General features: G+C 44.8%; 1 protein-coding gene across 2 annotated transcripts in view; it reads right to left on the reverse strand.

The window, feature by feature from the left end:
• KIF16B (kinesin family member 16B) overlaps positions 1 to 23,204 on the reverse strand; it is a 197,312-nt gene that overhangs the window by 168,417 nt on the left and 5,691 nt on the right. For both annotated transcript variants that reach the window (XM_081148758.1, XM_081148757.1), the window contains exons 2-3: positions 5,271 to 5,340; positions 3,151 to 3,264 (exon numbers count right to left, since the gene is read on the reverse strand). In XM_081148758.1, coding sequence (XP_081004884.1) covers positions 3,151 to 3,264; positions 5,271 to 5,340 — 184 coding nt within the window. The remainder of the gene's footprint in view (positions 1 to 3,150; positions 3,265 to 5,270; positions 5,341 to 23,204) is intronic.

Genomic DNA, 23,204 nt, shown 5'->3' on the forward strand with positions numbered 1-23,204 from the left:
AGGGCAGAGGTTAGTTCACTGGGCGAGTACAGCGAGTGGCAGAGCTGGGACTGGCACCGGGGACCTTCTCACCCAAAAGCCTGTGCATCTAAAGGCCTCAGAGCCACATGTCCTCTGCCCATATGCCCAACACCAACCACAAGGCCCCCATCCTACCAGGGAAGATACCTCCCCCCACCCCCCAAACTCCTCTGAAGCAGAAGCCAGGAACCTCAGGGAGACTCAGGGCTCCAGGCCACCCATGGGAGGTTCGTTTTCACCACTATATATGGAATGTGAGGAAAAACTCTCAATCTTTCTTCAATTCTCTCTGATGAAACAAAAAGTATGCATCGTTTTTCCATTTCACAGAGTGCCAATGGGCAGGAAGAACAGCCTTCCACAAAGTTCCCAAAGAATAAAGGAAGGAGCTCCTCTTATACTTTTGCCTGGGCTAAAACAAAGTCATGGAAAAGATGTTTAAACCAAACTCAAACACTGTCAAAATGAAATTCTTCTCCAGGGTTATAATCCACACCCACCGTTTTGCTATTACTTTACTTTCCACTGAGCTAACAACTGGAATTCTCTGACAGATGGTGGGGTGGGAAGCTGGGGCTGGTAGACAAGACTGCAAAACAGGCCTACACAATGCAGACCTGGAGGCGCTGAGACCCAGGCCGGGCTCAGTCTCAGCTTCAAGTAACCCACACAAAGTTGGCTTGGGACCCAGGGAAGCAGCCAGACACTGCCCACATCTCCAAGGTCCTTGGCAAGGAAAAGAGGCTACCTATCTATCTACCCATCGCAGATCCAAAAAAGGAGATTTTATCATCTTTTACCAAACAGTGTAGGGAAGGAAGGGCTGCTTTAAGAAACTGCTCTCCCCTCTGGCATCAGACCCCACTGAGGTCCTCGCCTGGCCAGGTTATCCAAAAGCCACCTTGTTGCCTGACTAAGCAGACTTGGAAGCTGATCTCCAGAGTAATCCCAAGTATCACGGGGCCTCACTTGAGGGGAATTGCCCACAAGAGGGCACTGTTAAAACAAAAGACTCTTCTACCCAGCTTGTCAACTGGGAGATTTTAGATTTCAAGTTTCTCCAGGGTGGAATCAAGAAACAGGGCTGTGTGAGATCAAAGCCTCCCTCCGGAATTTTGAAGAATCATTAAGAAAATTAGACCTTATTGAATGGACTTTAATTTACATGAGTTTAGCTTTAAATAGCTCATTGATTTTTTTTCTTCTAAATCTAAAATTAATTTGGAAGGAAGAAATATTCATGGTCATCTTACTTGGTATTTGTTTAGCATTAAGGGAAACTTGAACTATAGTAACAGGCATAATATATTTTCTCAAGATGTCTTTAATGCTATTTATTTATTAATTTATTTTTTAATCCTTACCTGAGGATATGTTTTTATTGATTTTAGAGAGAGAGGAAGGGAGAGGGAGAGAAATATCTATGTGAGAAACATTGATCGGTTGCCTCCATAAGCACCCAGACCAGGGACCAAACCCACAACCTGGGTAGGTACCCTGACTGGGGAATCGAACCCAAGATCTTTTGGTGTACAGGATGACGCCCAACCAACTGAGCCACCCGGCCAGGGCAAGATGTCTTTATTTTTTGTATTAAATTTGTTGGGGTGACATTAGTTAATAAAATGATATAGGTTTCAAGTATGTAATTATATGATACATCATCTGTATATTGCATGTGTGTTTACCGCCCAAAGTCAAATCTTCCGTCACCATATATTTGACCCCCTAGACCCTGTACTCACCCCCAGTCCCCTTCCCTCTGGTAACTACCATACTATTGTTTGTGTCTATGAGTTTTTCTTGTTTATTGATTCAAAAGGGCTGCCCTATCCGCCTGTCATTTAGAACACACCAATCCTTTTATACCCTATATATCAGCCCCAGGATCTCAGCTCTGCTACTGTCAAGTCGATTCTGTCTATGGACTTGAGCAAGTTATCTGAGCTCACTGAGTCTCTTTGATAAAGAAAAATGGAGCTAAAGTTGACCTCATTTGGTTCTTGTGAAGACTGAGACAGTGTACCTGAGCACCACCCAAAGTTTCTGACACCAATATAAAGTCGAGCAGCATTGGTCCATCTTTCCAGGCGCCGCCTTTATACCAATCTCTTTCACAATCTGTTTCTAAACCAACTATGTTTCTCAAATGTTGCGGTACGTGTAAATAACCTGGGGATTATGCTAAAAAATGCAGTTTCAGATTCAGAGGTCTGGGAGAGGTCCTGAGATTCTGCATTTCTAATATGTTCGTCGGCAATGCCATGATTCAGGTACATGGACACATCAAATTGCGAGAAACCAGACAAGATGCCATCACATGGATCGCAACCCAGCACAGGCTGGAATTCTTATCCTTGTAACCCATGAAGACCTGAGGCAGTTAACAAGCCAAGAAGAGGTCGAGCCATGAAGCCCACGTTCTTCCCCCCACACTGGTGCTTCCCATATCCCCACTCAGCTCAAACACCCTCCTTGACCCACCTACCTAGAGAAATAGCCTTGTCCTTCTGCTCACATGAAGTGTCAATATACCATAGTCTCCTGGGAAGATCTTAGAGTCTGTTCTTTCTGCCCATGTCATATCTACATTTCAGACTATAAAGGCCTATAGTACAGGTTTCTTGGACAAACTGCAGCTTTACTCTAGGATGTATAAATCTTTTGGACAAATGTTCTTTCTTTCTAGAATCCTTCTTTCTAGAACCTGTAACAATCCACGCCAGCAGGGGAGATGTGGCCTGTGTTTGAAGTCTACTTCCAAAAGCTCTGCCCTGCACAAGACTCAGAGCGAAGTGGCTCATTTGCCAAGATTAACAGCATAACAATGTCCCCCCAAAAATGCTTTATTTGCAAAGTTCCTTCAAAATAGTAGCGTCAAAGTTTTGAAATAAAAGTTACAATCATCATGCTTAGAGGTTAAAAAAAAAAAAAAATCAACCTTTTGGGGATTGAATTCTCAGGCTTAAGATAAGTGGTGCTATATAACAACCAAAAAAGCTATGTTAGCCAAGACTAATTTTATATAAAGTATATTCTTCAAAAATTAGATGTTTTAAGAAGTTTAGGATAGGCATGTTTTCTCAATATGAAAAATAAACCAAAATAAAGATTTTGAAAATATCTTACCATTTCTTGTGAAACATAATCTGGACTTTTTGTATCAGCAGAATAAAAAGAAAAGTCGTAAGTGAAGGTCTTGGTCCGTTCTCTCCCTGAGTCCCCTGTCCCTCCTTCTGGTATCTAGAGAGATATAATTATGATTTTGATAATAATAATATAGGAAGTTGACAAGTAATCTAAAGATTTTTCTTTGTAAAAAATGTACAATGATCACCATTTTTCATATTTACATCCTAAGAAGCATTTAACTCCACCACCACCAAGAATAAATAAATCCAGGGTCAATCCATGATATGACCCCAGGCAACTTTCCTGGACATTTTATCATGATTGCTTTATATAAACCCAACACTCCAGCCAGACTATTTTATCTGGTCTTCAGGGCTTTTCACTGTTCCCTCTACCCAAAACCACCAGAGTTGGGGTCTGCACAACTCCAGGGGGTGCTATTCAGATAGATCCTGATGTGACTGAAGTCTCCAAGAGTTTCATGATTTTGTGGCACCTTTGAAAACTCCAGTTCAGATGCTTCCTCTTCCATGAAGCTGCCCTTGGGCACTCTATCCAGTACTTCCTCCCACCTCCGAAAGCCTAGACTCTACAAGACGTATCATATTATTACAAATGTTTGCATATATCTTGTCTACCTTGCTCCATACCTAAACTGAACCAAAAACCATGTTTAAAAATATTCATATGCCACCACAGCTTCCTGGACACATGCTGAATAAATTCAATGAGCATCATATTTTCCCAACATAATTCAGACACTACAAAGAAAATTTGTTAAGGTTCTTGTTATTAAAATGTTAAAAGTCTGGGCATATGTTCCGGTTATATCAGTTGAGGAAATGTCTGTAATCTCAAAAAGCAACAGAGTAATTCAGGAAAATATATTCCACTATGTACGAAGAAAGAAGGCCTCTCTGTTTCAGTAAATACAATTTTTTAATGATTAAATTTTTTTTTTGCCAATTACTTTTTTTTTATCTTTATTGTTGAAAGTATTACAGATGTCCCCTCCACCCCCAGTGATCTCCAAACCTCTACCACAGCACTGTGAGTACACAAAGATACATGAAGCAAAGCAAAGTAACTAAGAGGAGGGAAGGGCTAAGTGGGGACTGGCAGGAATCTGAGATGTGGGAGGTCAAAGGAGGGAAAGCTAAGTGTGGGCCAAACAGAGCTAGAAGGTACAAGGATTGTGGCCAGTGGGCATTCCACTGGAGAATGCCTTGGGCAAAGGGCCATCAGAGCTTCAAAGGAGGCCTATCAAATTATCTAGGGCGAGGCCCAACTGGAAGATACAGCATTCCCCAGCTTCTAGCACTGGAGATCAAGTTGCACCACTTTGAAATTAGATTTCAAAGTGTCCGGTCCCTTGAGCCACAAATTAAGAGAAATCCAACCTGAGGCTGATCTGCACTTGACCAGAAAGGAGCAGGCTTCAGAAATGCAAACCTGTACATTTATGACAAATATCTGAGAAAGGGGATGAGTCCGTAAAGCACATGACTTATTATTAACATTACACCCTTAATTCCTCCCCAAGTAAAAACTATTCAGAGACTTAAAAATTCACTGATCGAACAAACAAATAGGATATTTTAAGTGCAATAGGAAGAACCTGCCATCTTAGAAAATTATTTTTCCAAATTTTTTTTCCAGAAAACAAAATTCAGTGTTTTTATCTTTCATCCCCTGAATTTTGAAAAATAAAGCCAGCTCCTCTCGCAAAGTTTATAAACATTATTTTTATTAAAAATAAAACAAATCTAGGGCCAAAGCTTATTTAATAATTCACAAAATATAGTCAATGGCCCAGCTAAGGATCCACCCCAGGACACAGGATAAAAATGCCCGGGTCTAGACTAAGCCAATGAGCTCACACACCAAAGCGACAGCTTGGGTCTGGTCTTTAGACCAAATGAAACCAGGGATGAGAGAGGAAACGGGGGACCAACCCTCCTGCTTCGTGACTGAGCCCCAGCCAAGAGCAGGCGGGCGTGGCTAACTGACTGAGAGAGGAAGAGCGTGGCAATAGCAGTGGCATTTCATTGATCCACGATTTGTTATAACAAACACGGGGGCTCATGGGACGGGAGCAAGGTCAGGTTGCTACTTGCCTTTAAGTTTGTGATTACTGTTTTGCTTTTCTCCATTTGAATAATGAATTTGGCTTCCAAGTCCTTTTCCCTGCAACATAAATAATGCAGTATGGTTAGGAGAGAAAGGTTTGTTATTAAAAAAAAAAATTGTGTTACTTACATTTTACATATGGGAATTTGTTTTTAAATGGCATCGGAAGCACAATCACTGATACAACTCCTCCCAAATCCTTACTAATATAATCATAAAGCCGTGCAAAAGAGATACCACCATCAAAAACGGAAACAGGCAAATAATGAGTTGTCAGAATCTAGAAAAATGTCTAACTGTAAGTCACAAGGAGTGTGAATGAAATGACAGAAACTACGGAGGGCTGTGAATCATGAAAAACGCAGCCCCACTCAACTGGTTATAAAGAGAAAGACACTTTACCCCTCCACCCAGGGTGACAGCTAAGAAGAAAACTGGAGCGAGTGGTCACAACCAGAAGCTGCTTCCAGAAGCAGCCAGGGCACTGCCCCCTCCTCCCACCTTCTTTCTATATCTACTTGGAAGAGGGAGTCAAAAGGAAGTCTAAAAAGAACAGTTCCCTAGAATAAATGGCCATGTCCACACAAGGGAGTGTTAAGTCATTGAAAAACAAATGAAGTGGAAGTGGGGAGTGCAAGGTGCCCCACCACCAACAGTGCCAGGGGCAATCAGCACAATCCAGCCTCTGGGCAGGCTGACGGATAAATGAACTGGTTTACTCAATAACAATGGCAACCAGCTGCAAGGAATGTAAAGATGCCAGGTAACCTATCAAAAAAGACTTTAAAGACACAACCAATTGGATCTCATAACTCAAACAGAAAAGGCTTTTTGAAGTTACATGTAGAGAAATGTTAACACTGACCAGATATTTGATGATATTAAGGAATTATTATTACTATTTTAAATGTGATAATGGTATAATAATGATTTTTTTAAAGTCTTAACCTTTTAGAGATACGTACTGAAATATTTACAAATAAAAATGATATGATGTCTGGGATTTACTTGCAAATAATCCAAGGGTGGAGGAACCAGGTGCTGGCAGCTTCCTGGCCATCTCAGGATGACCAGAGAGAGAGAGAACACCTAAACCCAGAGAGCGTGCGGTAAACGCCGCTCAGAAGCCACAGCGGATTCACACAGGCCCCACTTCACTTTCTCGAGCCAGAGTAAAGAAGGTGTGCCTGGATGAACAGAGCAACGGCTCTGAGGACCCAACAAATGAAACCCCTTCCACGTGCAAGGTGCTTCCACTCCTGCCTCTCAGGGACACCCCACGTTCATGTGGTCCTAAAGCAAATACTGCACAAACGGGCCCCTTTCCTGCAGCATCAACTACTGAAAGTATATCCTGCGCAGCAAGAGAACAGCACGGATGAAGCTACCAGCACAGCCTGCCCCATCTAAATTCCTCCCACGCCCACCTGGGCCTTTCTCAGTCCCTCATAACCTAATTTGTCTCGATCTCTCATTCTAAAACCACTATTATCAACAAGTACCTGTGGGGGCCCAGAATTACCCAGGAATCTAAGGAGATTAGAAGCAACCCTGATAGGCGACCACAGCACTTGTCAATTCCTGTTTATAAAACACAAAGCCACGCAGCTGCTTCCATGCCTGCCGCCGGTGCTGGAAGCCAGAGGCTAAGTAACGCCACAGCTCAGGGCCCGACACCTGCAGAGGTAGAAGGACCCCCCACGCAATCGTTTCTTAGAACCTGTTGGTAACCACAAAAGTGCTTTCCTACCTTTATATTAACATCCATTCTATAAAAAATACGAGGAGAGATGCTGATGAAAGACCACTGTGGAACGAGAGCATCTTTCTATCAGCACTCCTGAAATCAAAACTGAAGATGCCAGGTGGGTTTCAAAGCGTTCACCGCCTCCCTGACACTGCGTGACTCAGGTGTGGTGGTGGGGAAGGGGGTGCAGACAGGTTCGCTGTTCTGAGGGTCTCTAGCTTTCCTCAGTTTCTCAAAAAGCTCTGTGTCCCAAAAGACAGGCACCCCAGCTCAGACCCTTATTAGTAGCCCAAAGTGTAGCCCCGGACCCAGCAGCAGCAGCAGCCCCGGGGAACTCATTAGAAATGAGGGATCTCAGGCCACAGGGCAGACCTGCTGAACAGGAGGGAAGCTGCACTTTAACAAGAGCCCTAGGAGATGCCGATGAACACTAAGGTTTGAAGGCACTGCTCTGACATTATATTAACACAACAGAGTGATAACTGGCCTTACATTTACTCTCATGAAATAAACTCCACAATGCTCGTACTCCGTACACTTGGAAACTCACTAACTTTGTACGTTGACCCTAATAAGTTTACTTTTTAAATCGCATGGAAGAATATGGGTATAACCTACGTCAGCTGATACTATCTCCACCCTCTGCTCTTAAATTGTACATTAGCTTCTGACCAAGAGCAGTAAATGTCTGACATACTGGATCTAAGAAGTCACCTGAGTGTCATCACATCCAGCTCCCCTCACTCTCAACACTCGGCCCAGCTGTCAGCTTCCAGCCCTTTCCACCCCAGACCGATTCCCGTGTCAGTGCAAGGTCACTGACAACAGCTTGAAGTCATTTTTAAAGTAATCACAGGCCACCAAGATTAGACAGAGGCCATCTGCTTCAGAAAGGAAATTCCACAGATAACAATTTCGGAGATTATCTCTTCTTAAGCAAAAAAAACTAAATGAAAAAGTTGTATCTTTACTCCAAAAATAATCGCCAAGAACAATATTTATAACAAAGATGCTAGCTAGAGTTTTAGCCATAGAGAGCAAATCTCACTCTAGTTCCTGAAAATACTTATGGAAAAGCCAATGTAATCTCCACAAAGCAGTTATGAAGGGTGGAGTTATTAAATGTTGAAACTAACCCTTTGGTACATTCAACAACCTTTATAGATTCCAGGAGAGCTGTCAAACTTTTACATATTTCAGAGACAAAGGGAAGAAGAAAGTCTCCAGGCCCCTCTTCCCCCGACACCCTACTCTCCAATCCTGCTCAGCCCCCTAAACCAAGGGAGACTGGTGACTACTCATGGCCTTCCCTTCACCCCAGGTGACTTCAGGGTCCATCCAACAGCCTTACCTCCCACTCCCTTACCCCACCCAACATTCAATTACCTAGTCTTGTCCAATCTACTCCCATTTACCGACCTCGGCCACATCTCCCCACTCTGTAGGCACTGTCCCATGTCGGATCACCATCACCTCTCCCTAGTCTCTTTGCCTCCAGCCTTGTGCCCTCCTATCTACACTTCACTGTGTTGTCCGAGAGATTCTTTCAAAATACACATTTTACCATGCGATTCCCCTGCTTTAAACTTCTTCGGTGACTTCTCAAAGGCTACAGGATAAAATCCAGCTCTCCGTGGCATACAAAGTCCTCGTGATCTGACCCTAACTAATGTTGACATTCCACACTGTCTATCCTAGCTGCTATCCTGGCCAACTCCCAGCCATCCGTCCAGACAGCTGAGACGCCACACCTTCGCATGCCCTCTGCCCTACCCCCTCGTTAGATGGCCCACCTGCTTGTCTCACCCACCAGGTCATGAACTTAAGAGCAAGAACTCTGCCTGTCTGGGTTCACATCCCCAGGCCCGACACAGTACCTACAACTGAGGCGCTCATAAAATGGATGTTGAATGCGATGGACTGACGGACTGAAAGGCTGAATGAATGGTTCTCACCCCAGCCTACTCTTCCCCACATGCATCATCTACTTAACACCAAGTCCCTCACTAGGCCCCTAGCATCCTTTGTTCTTGCTCCCACAAACTACAGTATCTTCCCATCCACACTCTCAAGCAAGGCTGCTCTCGGGTCCGGTTTGACTCACCGACCCTTCACACACCTGCTGCTTAACCCGCTCATATGGGTTTTACTCCTGCTGATGTCATGCCTCCCGTTAGTCTAGAGAATCTCAGAGAAGCAAGAACCCAGATTCCTTCACACCCCACAGCCTGAGTCCACCGAGCACAAGCAGGCAATGTTCACAATCCCCGCTCAGTGCTCTGTCTCAATCCTTCAGCTGAAAACTGTAAAACGCCAGGCACTGCGAGTCCCCCGGCTCAGGTCAATTTCCTCTGACATTTAAGAAACATGGGAAATAAATCTTGACATTTTTCTCATATTGAGGAAAATAAATAATCCTAAAATATTATTTGAACATTGATTCGATAATAGAGCAAAATGAACTACGTCTCTCCCTGGCCACTTTAGGGAATTGGGTCTCTCACCCGAAAAGCCAATTATGGCCCCTTCATATAAATAAGTAATTTACTTGAAAGGGCTGGAAACTAGATCATAAGATGCCACAAATGAACCAGCTGGAGTAAGTATATGGAAGTACAGGTCAAAATTGGGGTGGAGAGATAGAGGAAGGAAAGAAAAAGATGTAAAATATCCAATCAGAAAAAGAGATTAAAATTATATCAGCTCTCAGATCTGTGAGCAGAAGAAAGCTTATTAGGAAAAACAACCCTATGTTAATTCAAATATTTTGAAAATGTTTTAAAATTATCCAGTAATTCTAATTGGTTCCATTTGCTCATTGCTGGTATCCTGGCCACTCCACAATAAACATCCTGGCTGGACGGTGCTGAGATTCCCTAACTGAGCCATTAGCTTGGAAGGTTCTAAAAACGGGCTTATGCACCCCAAGTTCTGAAGGAAATCAGTATCCCCCAATTCACCTTAAAACTTGCAAACTATGAATCAATATTTAACTGCCTTCATATTGCAGGACACTCAATAGCAAAAATAAGAAACTCTGTTTTAAAAAAGGACATGTGGCCTCCCTGGGTACTACTGTGGAAAGAAGCCCAAGAACACTATTGAATGGGAGACAGAACAAGCAGCAAAACAGCATGCAGACCATGCTCCAGGCTGCTGCTCAGTAAGCGCAGCAAGGCAGAATATGCACATTCATGCTTCCAGGCACCCGAAACATCTCAGAACATTCCAGAAAGGATGACCAGGCAGCATTAGCGGTGGTCACCTCTGGACCGCAGGGGTTGAGGAAATGAGCTGAACATCTAGCTGCTGGAGTTCATTCTAGCATGAGTTCATATCACTTTTATAATTAAAATATGCTTAGTTAATTCAAAGACAAAAATCACTGCTGGAGTTTATTTTAGCATGATTTCATATCACTTTTGTAATTAGAATAAACTTAGTTAATTCAAAGACAAAAAGCCCCTGAATTAAAACTCTGGGTGGCTCCTTAGCGCCCTGGGGCTGAGCTGAGTCTGTGTCCTTATGTGGCATGTAAAATGAGGGCTGGCTTACTGGCGTCCTTTCCTGACTGTCCAGCCATACAGAGGACACCTCACCCTCGCCTGCACCTCCACACTGCCCCCGCCGTAGGTATCCTCGTGCACGCCCAGATGTGCCTGTCCCTTCCCGACCTCTCTGCAAATGGTGCTCAACATTCAAAACCAGGCCCAGATGCCCCACTTTGGTGAAGCACTGCTGATGCCTTAGGCTCGGTGGTTCACTCAGTCCCTCTTCTCGACCCAACAGCACTTCTCTTCTATTAGGGCTTCAGATAAAATAGAGGATGCCCAATCAAATCTGAATTGCAGATAAACAAATCAATTTTCAGTATAACTATGTCCCAAATATTGCCTGAGACCTACTCATACCCTATGTTGGGTGCGAGCCCTGACGACACCATCTCTTAGCCAGGGGTGTGCACCCAGCGGGCAATTCCCATGGAATACATTTATACAGGCCTCCATTCCTCAAGCCAGAGAGGGACTGAGCCGAGTCTCCAATGACACCCTCAGCACCCAATGGAGTACCGGGGGCTCCATAAATAGGTGTCACCTCACTTATGTTAAAGTGTGGAAACCCACTCGGGGGGAGCTGTTCTCCTGAAGCCTTATTTCCCGTACCCTTTACGGCTGGTTCTGAGCACTCACAGATCCGGCTGCTGACCACACTCAGCTGCTCCTCGTGGAATCCATAAAAGCCCGCAACTCAGTTTTTGAGAAAAACTCAGGGGAGACAGATACTGAAAAGTATTGCAGAGTGGGTTTTCCAGGCAATCACCCTGACCTGGTTTCGGCTCCTCAGGACGTGCCTCCCACACAGCAGTCGGTTGAGGTCAGGAGCACATCCCACGGTAGAGGTCACGACCTACATCCCAATGCCAGCCTCAGGTGGCAGCCAGTGAGAAGGCTGCGGGCCTCACTCCACTCCCCGTGGGCTCCCACCACGAATGAGCCGAGGGCAGCAGGGCTGTCCGTCTCGGATGCTAGGAGAGCCTCATGCTAAGAGAAATCCTCCACCGACCCCTGAGAAAACAGGAGGGAGCTATTAAGCTGAATCTTCTGTTACCTTCCCCGGTCTAGAGAGGGAGTAATAAACCTAAAACATCAGGCAAAGAGCCAGCTGTTATGGGTTGGGACCTGGAGAGGCAGACAATCCGGGGGAGTTTAGCACGCAGGGTGCTCATTTAGGTGTGCCCTTGGGATACACCTAGAGAGAGTGGGGACAGAAGTGGGACTGGGCAGAGGGAACAGTGCAGCTGCAGGCCCACCTAAAGGCAGCCTCCGCAGACCCAGCAGGCAGTCTTTGAGCTATAGCGGCCTTTCAGAGTTGCCCAGGTTGGAACAAGATGACCAGGTCTTTATATGCCCGCAGTGAGCGGTCAGGGACCCTGGGCTGCCTGGGGCCACTGAGGGGCTGACAGTGAAGGCCGAGCCGACAGCACTCCAGCAGGAAAAAGGGTGTGCTTGTGGCCGAACGTCTTCAACATGCTTCTCCAAAACACACAGACAACATATTCTTGAAAGAAAAGTGGGAGCTTAAGAGGGGCGGTGTAAATACAAATACTGAGAACATAAGAACACTTATTAATACATCCTTTTGCTCTTCTGTGTTCAGACATTAGGCCAACTACTGAATGCCCGAGATATTCCAGTTTAGTGCTGCAGTGCCACGAAACACAGAGAAACGAGTGTTCCCTGCTCTTACCCACTCCATCACCACAACCCTCCTTCCAGATTTGTCTGGGTTAGAAAAATGTTCTCCATGACAGCTTTTAAAAAAAACATATAGCTGGCCTATAAAAAGAAAATGGATTCCTTTTACTACATTGCCAGCCAAGTATACCAGATAGGAGAAGGATATGCTTCAAAATACTAAATTGCAGGACTTTTTCCTCAAAAGGCTTTCCTTCAAGTCAGAGAGCAACAAGATGCAATCATGGTCTAACGTAGCTTCTTCAGTGAGCACAGCACCGATGTTGCCAAGCAGACTGGTTTAATAATCTGTGGGGGAAGCACTGTGCTCTGGGGACCTGGGTTCCAATCCTGACTCACAACCGCTCTGTGGCTTTGGCACCTTATTTAACTTTGCCAAGCCTTAGTTTCCTCATCTGTAAAATGACTGAATAAAACCTATTGAACACGGCTGCTAAAATGTACTAATTATGCAGCAATGCTGTGAGTAGTAAGCTATCCTGATGTATAATTTTTTGCTGAAAGATTTGACAGAAGAAAGCAGGTAACACAAGGCCAGATGTACAATAGACAATGAATGCATTTATTTCCACCACAAATCCAAGATCCATCCATTCATTCAACAAATGCTTACTGTGCCTCTACTGTACGAGAGAGTCGACATTCACCTATGAACAAACCAACAAAATATCCCTGCCCTCTTGGAGTTTACATTCTGGTGGGGAGATTTATTTTCACAAAACCTTTCCAGGGCTTTCCCAAAATGGGTGGAAATGGAGGGAATCCAGAAAATACATTTTGCCAAATTTTTTAGCCAGTTCTCAAAAAAAAGAACCACCATAGCGTTGATCTTCATAAATTTTGTTTATGAATCCTTTATCTTCATCGACACAATCCAGAGGCCACAGTTCATTAAAAAGATAATATCAGAAACTCCAAAATTATTTCACTTATTTGTAAATATCTGTGGCTTATATCTGGTAATTCTGACTATATACTGAATGTCCAGTTTGAAGATATGTAACGCATGCTGTCCAGCACCCAGCCTGACAGCCCTCTCCCTGCCCTAAGACAAGCCTGCAGTGTTCACTCCTATGTTAATTAAAGAGAGTACCAGTAGCCAGAGGCAGGAGTGGGCCAATGGACAAATGCAGATGTCTCCCCTTTACAAGGCTCCCTGGGGGATACAGCCCACGATCACCCCACACGGGTGAGAACAAACACGCTGTAAGAGCCCATTTTGGGGTGGGATGGGAGGCCAGGCATGGGAGGCCAGACCGAGGAGAGACCTGATTTCGGTTGGCCTGGTAGCTGAAACACAATCAGTACAGAAGGAAGCCCAACCAGCGCCTAGTGCACACCCACATTTTGTATACGGGGAGAAAAGGGCACAGGTCACCAGAAAGTTCCAGGATACTCTCGGAACACCCAGCTGAGCCACACTGCCTTCCTCGGTGCTGAGCAGCCCCAGCCTGGCGAAGAGCTGCTCCCTCTGCCCTTTCTCTCCTTCCCGGACCACGCTGGTCAGACGCAGAGAATGCCATTCCCAGCCGTGCTTTCTGAGCAGCGACGCAACTCACAGCAGCAAAGAAACAAGAGGAAGAAGCCACATTCTCCACTTAGCAGCTTTTCATTTTCCCATCACCTGGGAGACACCGTCTGGAGAGCACGCGGACCATTACCGAGGGCGCGCAGTGCCTGGAGCGTGTCCAGTCAATCCCGCTCCCAGCAAGGAATCTGGGCCCAGGAGTCCTCCAGCTCGACCGCACACAGAATCTGCTGGGGGCTTAAAATTCCTGATGCCACCCTGGCCCGGTGGTTCAGCTGACTGGCTGGAGCGTCATCCAGTTCCCCAAAGGGTTGCGGGTTCGTTTCCCGGTCAGGGCATATACCTAGGTTATGGGTTCGATTCCTGGCCAGGGCATGTACGGAAGGCAACTGATCGATGTTTCTCTCTCACATCCATGTTTCTCTCTTTCTCTCTCTCTCTCTCCTCCTCCTCCCTCTCTAGAAATCAGTGAAAGCATATCCTTGGGTGAGCATAAATAAATACATACAATACGATACAATACAGTTCCCGATGCCCCGCTGTCCACCACACCAGTTAAATCTGACTCTGTGGTGAGGAGCCATCAGTTGAGACATGAGGCCAGTGTCCTAACCTCCTGGTTTCTCCACCTCCCCATGTTAAAAAATGAAACAACAGGTCCAAAGGGAATCACATATGCTAAGCCCCAGGTCAGCAAACCAAGACTTAATACCTAACCTACCTAAAGTGTCGGCATCTTCCAGGAATGGAGTCTTAAACCAGTCAATCTGGAGTTTCCTGGTCAACACCAGTAAGGCAACCTGCCTGAGAGAACCCTGCCTGCCGCCCTGGCCTCCAAGGACAGGTGACTGGTACCTGAAACACTGCCGTAGCTTCCTGGTCCCACCTGCTTCTGCCTGTAAAAGCCTCTATTGCATTTCGTGAAGCTCCTTGGACCTCCTTTCAATTTCCGAAACAGGATCCTGCCTGATTCATGAACTGGTAAATAAAGCCCAAGATCTTTAAATGTACTCAGTTGAAGTTTGCTTTTTAATACCCGTTAAATGTCTCAGAGGGACTACCTGGGGCTCCTGCATAGTTAGATATCACAGCCAAAGCCCAAAAGAGAAAACAAGCCATGCCGTGGACCTGGGCTAAGTCGTGCGAGAGGGAAGGGCAAGCCCAAGCAGGCCACCAAGACCACCGGCAAAGGAAGCAGGCAGTGTACACGGAGCCACAGTCCCACCCAGCCCACTCCGGTCAGCTGCACCCCACCTGGGTCCTCAGACACTTCAGTTAGGAACCATCTAGGAATCTGAGAGATTTCAGAGAAGGGATTATGCATACGAAAAAAAAAAACTTTTTAAAATGACTACCTGGCAACAAATGTAAAGGATCTGATTGTCGTTTCTCAAACTTCATGTACTTTACCTTGAATTCTGTTATCATCTTAGGCCCGTGGTGCCTCTAAGGGACAGAAAGCAATGAGAATGCTGGCTGAGGCGAGGAACTAATCGAGCTGAATTTTAACAAAATAAAGTATGAGTTAACCCAACCAGGAGCAAATAAGCTTTGACTTGTTCAGGTTTTCTAGTTTCTTGTTTAGGATTTATTAAAGAAGCCAGCAGTGAGGGGCTTTCTCTCTCACACCTTTGTCTTTTCAGGGCGGGCTACACCTCCCCCGTTTGCAGTCCCTCAGACTCCTTGTCAGGGCCTTACCCTCCTGAGGCCCTTTGAAGAATGAACTGCTACTGCCCAGAGCAGTAATGCAGGGGCACTATACCATTAGCAGGTTCTTACACTCAAGAACTCACCCATCCCAGACTCCTTGAAATTGAATACGCTACCACAATTTACAGGCAGAAATAAAAGAAATAACCTTGTCATCGAGCCAGAAGGCCCTGAGGCAAGAAAGCCCTCTGGTATCACCAGGCTCTTTGCAATAAAGCAGAGGCAGGGCAAAACAGTCTGGCCTCATTTCTGCGGCTCAACTGACCAGTCTCTGCACAATGACGCAGGCCCCTCCTAGGACAGCCCGTGAGGGCGAGGGAGTCTCCAGTTGCACCCGGCATAATACTTACACCTCTAATTTGGACCTCATTTCAGAGGAGGAGGGGAGGAGGGGCGGGAGCCGGTGCATAAAGCAATGGCCCACACTGTCTGGGGCCAGAGGCCTCCTCTAGAGATAACAAGATGACATCAAATGAGCAGTTCTACTTGTTTCACTCATCAACTCTCAAGTGTCGATTAGTCATGCTTTTAATTCAGCCTTCATTCTCCGCAGACTGAGCCCCTTCACATTTGGTTTCGGGGCTCTGCTCTACTTGCATTTCCAAAGCTCGACAAACCCAGTCCAGCACCTGGAAGAGAAAGTTCTCCTACAGGAGTGCAAGGAAAGGAGACCCTTAAATCCCTGTAAGTCACACTGGCTATGCATGCGTCTAAAAAGAAACAAGTGGATAAAACCACATCCCACTGAAGCCACACAGAGAAAGCAAACTGCTGGCATCACTCTAGCAAAAGGCAATCTTAACAGGCAGCCACGACGAGGTCCTTCTAGCCCCAACTCCCACCACAGGCTTCCGTAGTACAAGACCTGGTCCAACAGAGGCAAGGACTGTGCCTGACGTGTGCATCACTGTATCCCCAACATGCATCCCCAATGGCTTTTAAAGGTTTAAGGGGGGTAAGGGGGCATCTGCAAGGTCAAAACTATTTTCATAATGATAGCAGGATATTACCCGCCTCTTTCACTCTCATACTCTCATGAGTGCACAGTGGACTTGTCCAGAGGCTACCAGAGTGTGAGGGCGAATCATTCTGAAGGCTAAGGGAACGTGTGCTTACGTCTTCCTATGTTTTAAATTTTTCTGTTTTAATTCTAATGTGGAAAATATATGTTGATATAACTCACAAAAGTAAAAGCTTGTGGGGGCCCTTAATAATTTTTAAAAGTATAGGGGTCCCCAAAACCAAACACTTTGTGAACTGCTGGTCTAGTACAAGGTCTGGTATATACCCAGCAACGTTTAAACACTTTTCAAATAATCAATCAATGGTCGGTCAATGGAACTCTTTCTATCAATAGACTAATGTCTGGTTAACGGTCTGTTATAGATAAAAGATGGAAAGAAGAGGTTCCCAGGGGTCAGTTCACTCTCTCTCGGCTAAGAAAGAAAAGAAATGGATTTGAGGAAACCATCAAATGAGAAAGACCCAGGACCATCACCACAAGTCCATGACTCCACACCAGTCCCTCCCATGGTCTATCCAGAATGTTCTGGTGTGGCAAATACTACATTCTGGATTATTTAAAAATTGGCCAAGGACAGTGTTACCCAGCCCATCCCCCAGCCACCCAGGAGTTGTCACCCATTCCTTCCCGCACCCTCCATCTTATCAGTCACTATTAACTCTTAAATATCTCTTGAAACCTTCGGGACTGAGCTTGGATGTCCTTCCTCCAGGCAGATTTCCTGGGCCCTTCTCCCTCGCCAAGTATAGAAGTTTTTCCCTTTCCTTCCAGAGCACTTCCCTCAGCCTCTAAATAAACACCCATCTGTGGGATTTTTGTGTCTGCCTCCTCAACTAGATCACAAGCTCCAGAAGAGCTGGAACGTCCTGGCTTCGCTCACCATAGTATCCCAAGCAACTGCCACAAGGGTCTGGGACAGAGCAGGAGTTTGAAAAATAATGAATGGATTATTTGTTGGCTTGGTGGGTAGGTGAGTGATGGGATTTGGGTGACTGGACAGGTGGCTGGTTGGCCGAGTAGGTTGGTAGTTGGGTGAGTGAGTGGGTGGGTGGGTGAGTGGGTGGAAAGGGGTGAGTGGGCAACGAAGATGGGTAGTGGGTGGAAAGATCACTGACTTCCTGCCTGAGTAGGTCAGCGGGAAAGTGGATCCACTCCAACTGCAATGTATTCGCTCAGGGCCCTGTCTGACCAGTTATATCTGATGACCTCCCAAATAGGCCTGGCAGCTATCTCACTCCCTGGCTTTCTAATACACAGATCTTATCGTGTTACACCCATTTATAAGATGGCTTCCATTACCTATAGAATCAGTTTAAAGTAAAATATTTTTAGAACAATGGATAGGAAGAAACAGTAATAAAATTCAAACCTCACAACTGGTCAAACCAGACAACCCCACAATCTGAATGTCGCACTTCTCCAGCCCCCACTCTCACGAGCCATCTGAAGTTTCAGCCATGAAACTAGTCTACAGCGTGATTAGGGAGCTGCACCCTTTCTATACCTTTTCTGCTTAAAATGCTATTGCTCAACATGTCTGCCTGGCTGACTCATTCTGCAGAGCCCTGCCCTCAGTCGTGATATCCTCAGAAGTCCTCAGAAGGAGCTACTGTCAACACCTCCCCACCCCCACACATCGTGCCTGGGGTACACCATTATTACCTAGAGAGCCTGTGAGGGTCTCTGTTCCTGTTGCCCCACCAGATCATGAGCTACCAGAAAGCAGGGATGATGCCCTCATGCATCTCTAAGCAAAGAAAGGGCAAATTAAAAGCTGGGTGGCTGGACGGATGTCAAAGTCACCAGAAAAGCACCTGCTCTTCACCAAGCTAAGCCTCCTGGGGCTTCAAAGCTTAACTTCTGCCATCACACCTTGACTGTAGAATTCAACTCACACTGATCTTCCTTCCTTCAAACACCTCTGTACTTTATTACCTACACAGCAGAACCTAATACTTGGTGGACTAGTGGACTAGCGGACTTTGTCCACTCATTATTGAGTTATCATTACAATATTCATGTAAAATCCTATTGTAAAAATACAATAGTTACTATTAATTGTACCTACTCTGTGCAAATATTTTACAGCCATTAATTCCTTAAAACATCAAAATAACCTTATGAATGAGGTATTATTATCTCCACTGTACAAATGAGGAAAGAAGAGATCAAAAGACTAAAGTCTCCTTTAGAAAACTATGCTGATAACTAGTGGCAATGCCAGGATGCAATCCTAGGACCATCTGATTTACCTATCCTTTCACATTTGTGCCTCCATCACACCTTCAGTGTACTGTGCACTGTGAGAAATTTGGGGATTATGGGGCAGCAAAATCTATGCCTCCCTAATTTAATCAAACCACAGTCTAAAGGCATCCTTGCAAGGATAAGCTCTCATAAAAATAAAAAATTTTTAAAAAGGCAATTTCTCATTTCTCATGTGCAGAAAGCACTTAATGTCTACTGGATGGATGGATGAATAAATGAGTAAGAAATGACAAATCAATAACTACAAGCATGCCTCAAAGGCTAAAGAAGATGGTACAGAAAATAAATCAGATTTATCCAGGACCAATTAGCAATAGCTACCTCCCAAAAGTCAGAGAAGAATAAAAGGAAATAGGGAAAAGGTGGCAAAAGCAGAAACAACCACAAAATCCTCCGACTCTTCAAAATTCAGAAAAGGATTCTAGCCAAGAGCAAATTAAAGACAATCAAATCAGTTCCATGAGGAATTCCATTTCAGGAAAGGAAGACTAGATTCCTTCCACCAATTCTTTAACTCATTTATCAGTCATCAGAAAGAGCAGAAAGTCAGCAAACTATTTGTTAGTAGAAAGTGCAGGCTAAGTTACCACTGAAGATCAGGTTGCCTTGAAGAAAAGCCTGCCTCTGGAGAGTTCTGACCTTCCCTTCTTCCCATCTTCATCCTTCCTACGCTGGTCCGCTGACCACCACACACTGAATATCGGCCCCCATCTCCCCATCTCACCTTCAGTAGCTGTCCACTGCCAACAGAATAAAGGCTGTTGATCTCAGGGCTATAAGGATCTTACAGGTCACTTAAGTGCAAGCTCTTTAAACCTGACATTCTAGCCTAGTGATCAGCTCAGGGAAAACAAACCAAAAAAAACAGCACAGCCAAGGTGGCATCACACCTGCCTCCTCAACAGAATGGCTCCCTGCCTTCTCCCACAGGTCCTCTACTCAGCCTTTCAGCTGTAAATCAGCTGGTCACTCACTCACTACCCTGAGCTTCCTAAGGACAGACACCATGCCAACTGGTGTCCCCAATGCCTAACATGACGGTTGGCTCTTTGTAGGTGGCTAATCAATGCTTGCAGAGTGAATGATCATATGAATGACTGATCAGGATCACATGCATTCCATGCCTCTTGTCAAACCACCCACTTCTATTCTTGCCCACTTAGAGTCCATTCTCTACCAATAGCGCAAGTGACCTTTGGACAATGATAGCCAGATCAGGTCACTCCCCTTCTCTTAACCTTCCAATGGCCCTAACCACACTTAGAATAAAGCCTGAGACCTTACCATGGCTTACGGGATCCTACATGATCCACCATACTTCCCTTCCCCCACTGCACTCAACTGACTCTAAACTCAAACCTTTTCTGCCTCATTGAGGATTAAAGGTCCCACATGCCCTTTTCATCTAACCTGTGGAACCAAAGAACCCAACCAAGGTGTTCATAGCTCTAAGTGCCTAGAGGACACCAGGGCCCTAATTCCTAAGTCTCTGGACTGAACAGAGCTATCATGGAGGAAGTGTTATCTGTTCTTACCCTTAACACCTTAGCAGTGTAGGCAAAGCTCCCTAGGAGCAAGAGAAGCTTGGTTAAGAAGGAAATGCTTTACGAGACAACTAAATACATTGCATGACCTTGGACTGTATCTTGGGCCAGAAGAAAAGACATTATTAAGGCGATTTGAGAAATCTGAATAAATCAGATCAGCGAATAGTACTGTATCGATGTTACTTTCCTGATTCTTAATTATACTAGTTATATAAGCTTATGATACCTAGAGAAGTTGGATGAAAGATACATGAAAACTATGCACTATTTTGCAACTTTTTGTAAATATTTCAAAGTGAAAATTATAAAAAAGAATAAAAGAGAAGTGCCTTAATCAGCTAATCATATCTGAGCCGCAGCCCAGGACCACTGACATTTTTCTTACAATTGCCCTTCTATTGATCAAGCAGAGACAGCTCACACAACAACATCTAACTTGAGGAAAGGAAAGAGAACAGACCAAAATCTACTTTTAAGAGCTTCGTCTCTGCAACTTTTTTCACTTTTGAGCCAGTCTCCATCACCTTGAGTCATTTTATCTGGAAAACTCCCTGGAGAACTTTTAAGTCCCACTCGGAGAGAGCTGCAAAGTGATTTACCTGTGCCCAAAGCAGAATTTCCAAGCAGAACCACTGTGATGGCTTAGACCCTGTTAACAGAAGCCTGAAAATAAGAATCAGCAGATGCAACCAGGTGACAGAACATGAGGCCACAAGAGCTCAAGAAAGCAAGCTCGTGAGAGAGAACATCCATGGTGGGTTCAGGATCCTAGACTTTTCAAAGGTTAAAATTCTCATTCAAAGCTTTTCCTCTTGGGATCCTGAGCCCCCACCCTTTACCCCCAAGAGGAAAGAGAATTGATTCACACTAATGACAACCTAATTTCCGAGTTCTCTCACGTAACAAAAGCCAATTTTACCAACTTCTGCTCTGGATAATAACTTCACTACATTAGTGTTTTTCAAACTACAGATCATAAAATCAATTCAGTGGGTAAAACCATCTTTTCTTTTTTAATGAAATAGCAGAGTAGGAAATATCAGCGTGCACTGAGCTAATGCACATCTTACTGTGGGTCATGTTTGAAGTACACAGTCCTGTACAATCATCATCAGCCCTTCAAATCACAGACAGCCTTCATTTTAAATAATATGAAAATCCTCTCTTACTAAAAGTCAGAGGGAAAAAAATGTTTTAAATTAATCATATATTCATGATAACTTTTATTAAAATGTGCTCTCCATGGGGAAAAAATTCTCTTGCAAACGAAAGTCAAAAGCTTCCTACAAAGTGTCTCCCCCAAGATATGTATTAATTACAAAGAGGAAAAATGTATAGCATTACAGAAGAGAAACCCAGCAGATACCACCTTAACCAAGTCATCAAGTTCAACATCACCAGTAATAAGACATATTGATGTCCTATAACCCCTGAAATGATATCAGGGAAAGAGCACAATACGACTTACGTGGTATTCTTGCCAAAATTGCATAACTTCAATTTAATCATGATACATCATCAGAGAAACCCAAACTGAGGGCCATTCTACAAAATGAATTAAGTTAGATAATGATGACATAAGATCTACCAAAGTTTCTAGTAAGTGATTGAGTGGCTAGAAATAGTCATTGATGACAAAAGTTACTTATCAACACCATCGCAGTGAAAACTCGAACTTCCTCAATTGCCTCTAAGTAGACTGGCATTCCCCTGAGACTGAGAAACTGTCCCAGAGCAGAAGAGATTCAAGGGACCTGGCTACCACATGCAATGTGGGACCCTGGGCTGATCCTGGAACATTAGAGGAAAAGCTATAGTTTAGTTAACAGGGAGGCACCCATGTTAATTCCTGGTTGTGCTAACCCTACCATGTTACTATTAGGGGAGGCTGGGTGAAGCACGCATGGGAACTTAACTGTAAATCTAAAATTACTTCAAGATTAAAGTTTTTAGAAAAGCTTTTTCTGAAGAAAGAAACAAGAATGTTCTGTCCCATAAACTATGTATCATTTAAACACAGTAAGAGAGGTGCGCCTCCCATTCTCTAACCCTACACATTATGAGCACTAGATGTGTAATTTACGTATTATTAACTTAATACACAGGGAAGGGGTGAAGCTGTCACTCGTGAACAGGCTCTTCCTCAGCTCTCTTCCACCTCCCCCATGCTCTGAATACCCAAAAGGCAGATCACCAAGATGCCCTTTTCCCCCTCAGAAGGCTCAATGCGAGACATCCTATAGGAAAAGAAACTGAGCCTTAAAGAGTAAAATCAACTTGCCCAGGCCACTCAGCCAGCCTCCTGAAGAGCTCCGTCTTCACCCAGGTTATGCAGTTCTGCTGTCCCCTCTGTCCCCTTTGTGCCCCCTCGCCCTTCCCTCTTTCTTTACCATAGTCTTCCTCGGAAACAACGATCATTCCCACATCTACCTTCACGTTCAAGTGACCCACCTCCAAATGTGCATCCGCACAGCCGATAACTCACCTGAGCTCTTACCTCCTGGATGCCCCACCAGCACCTGAGCCAACTCAACTGACTACCACAGCCCTCCACTCCGGCCCACGCGTCCCTGGCATCCCGACTTTCTGAGAAAAGTCATCCTTCCACTCACTATGGCCCCAAAGCATCCATCAGCTTTGACTCTTCACCTCTCTATGTCCTGCTGATTGGGCTTCAGAATGTCTTCTGCAGACACAAAAACCAGGATATAAAAAAGTGTACACATTATGTCCCTACACAAACCAAGGAAAAGAGACTGGATTCAAATGCACCAAGACTTTGCAAGGAACTATCTCTGGAAGGCGGAATTATGGGTGACTGCGATCTGATTTCTTTACTACA

Source organism: Miniopterus schreibersii (assembly GCF_964146895.1).
Source record: "Miniopterus schreibersii genome assembly, chromosome: 10".
NCBI lineage: Eukaryota > Metazoa > Chordata > Mammalia > Chiroptera > Miniopteridae > Miniopterus > Miniopterus schreibersii.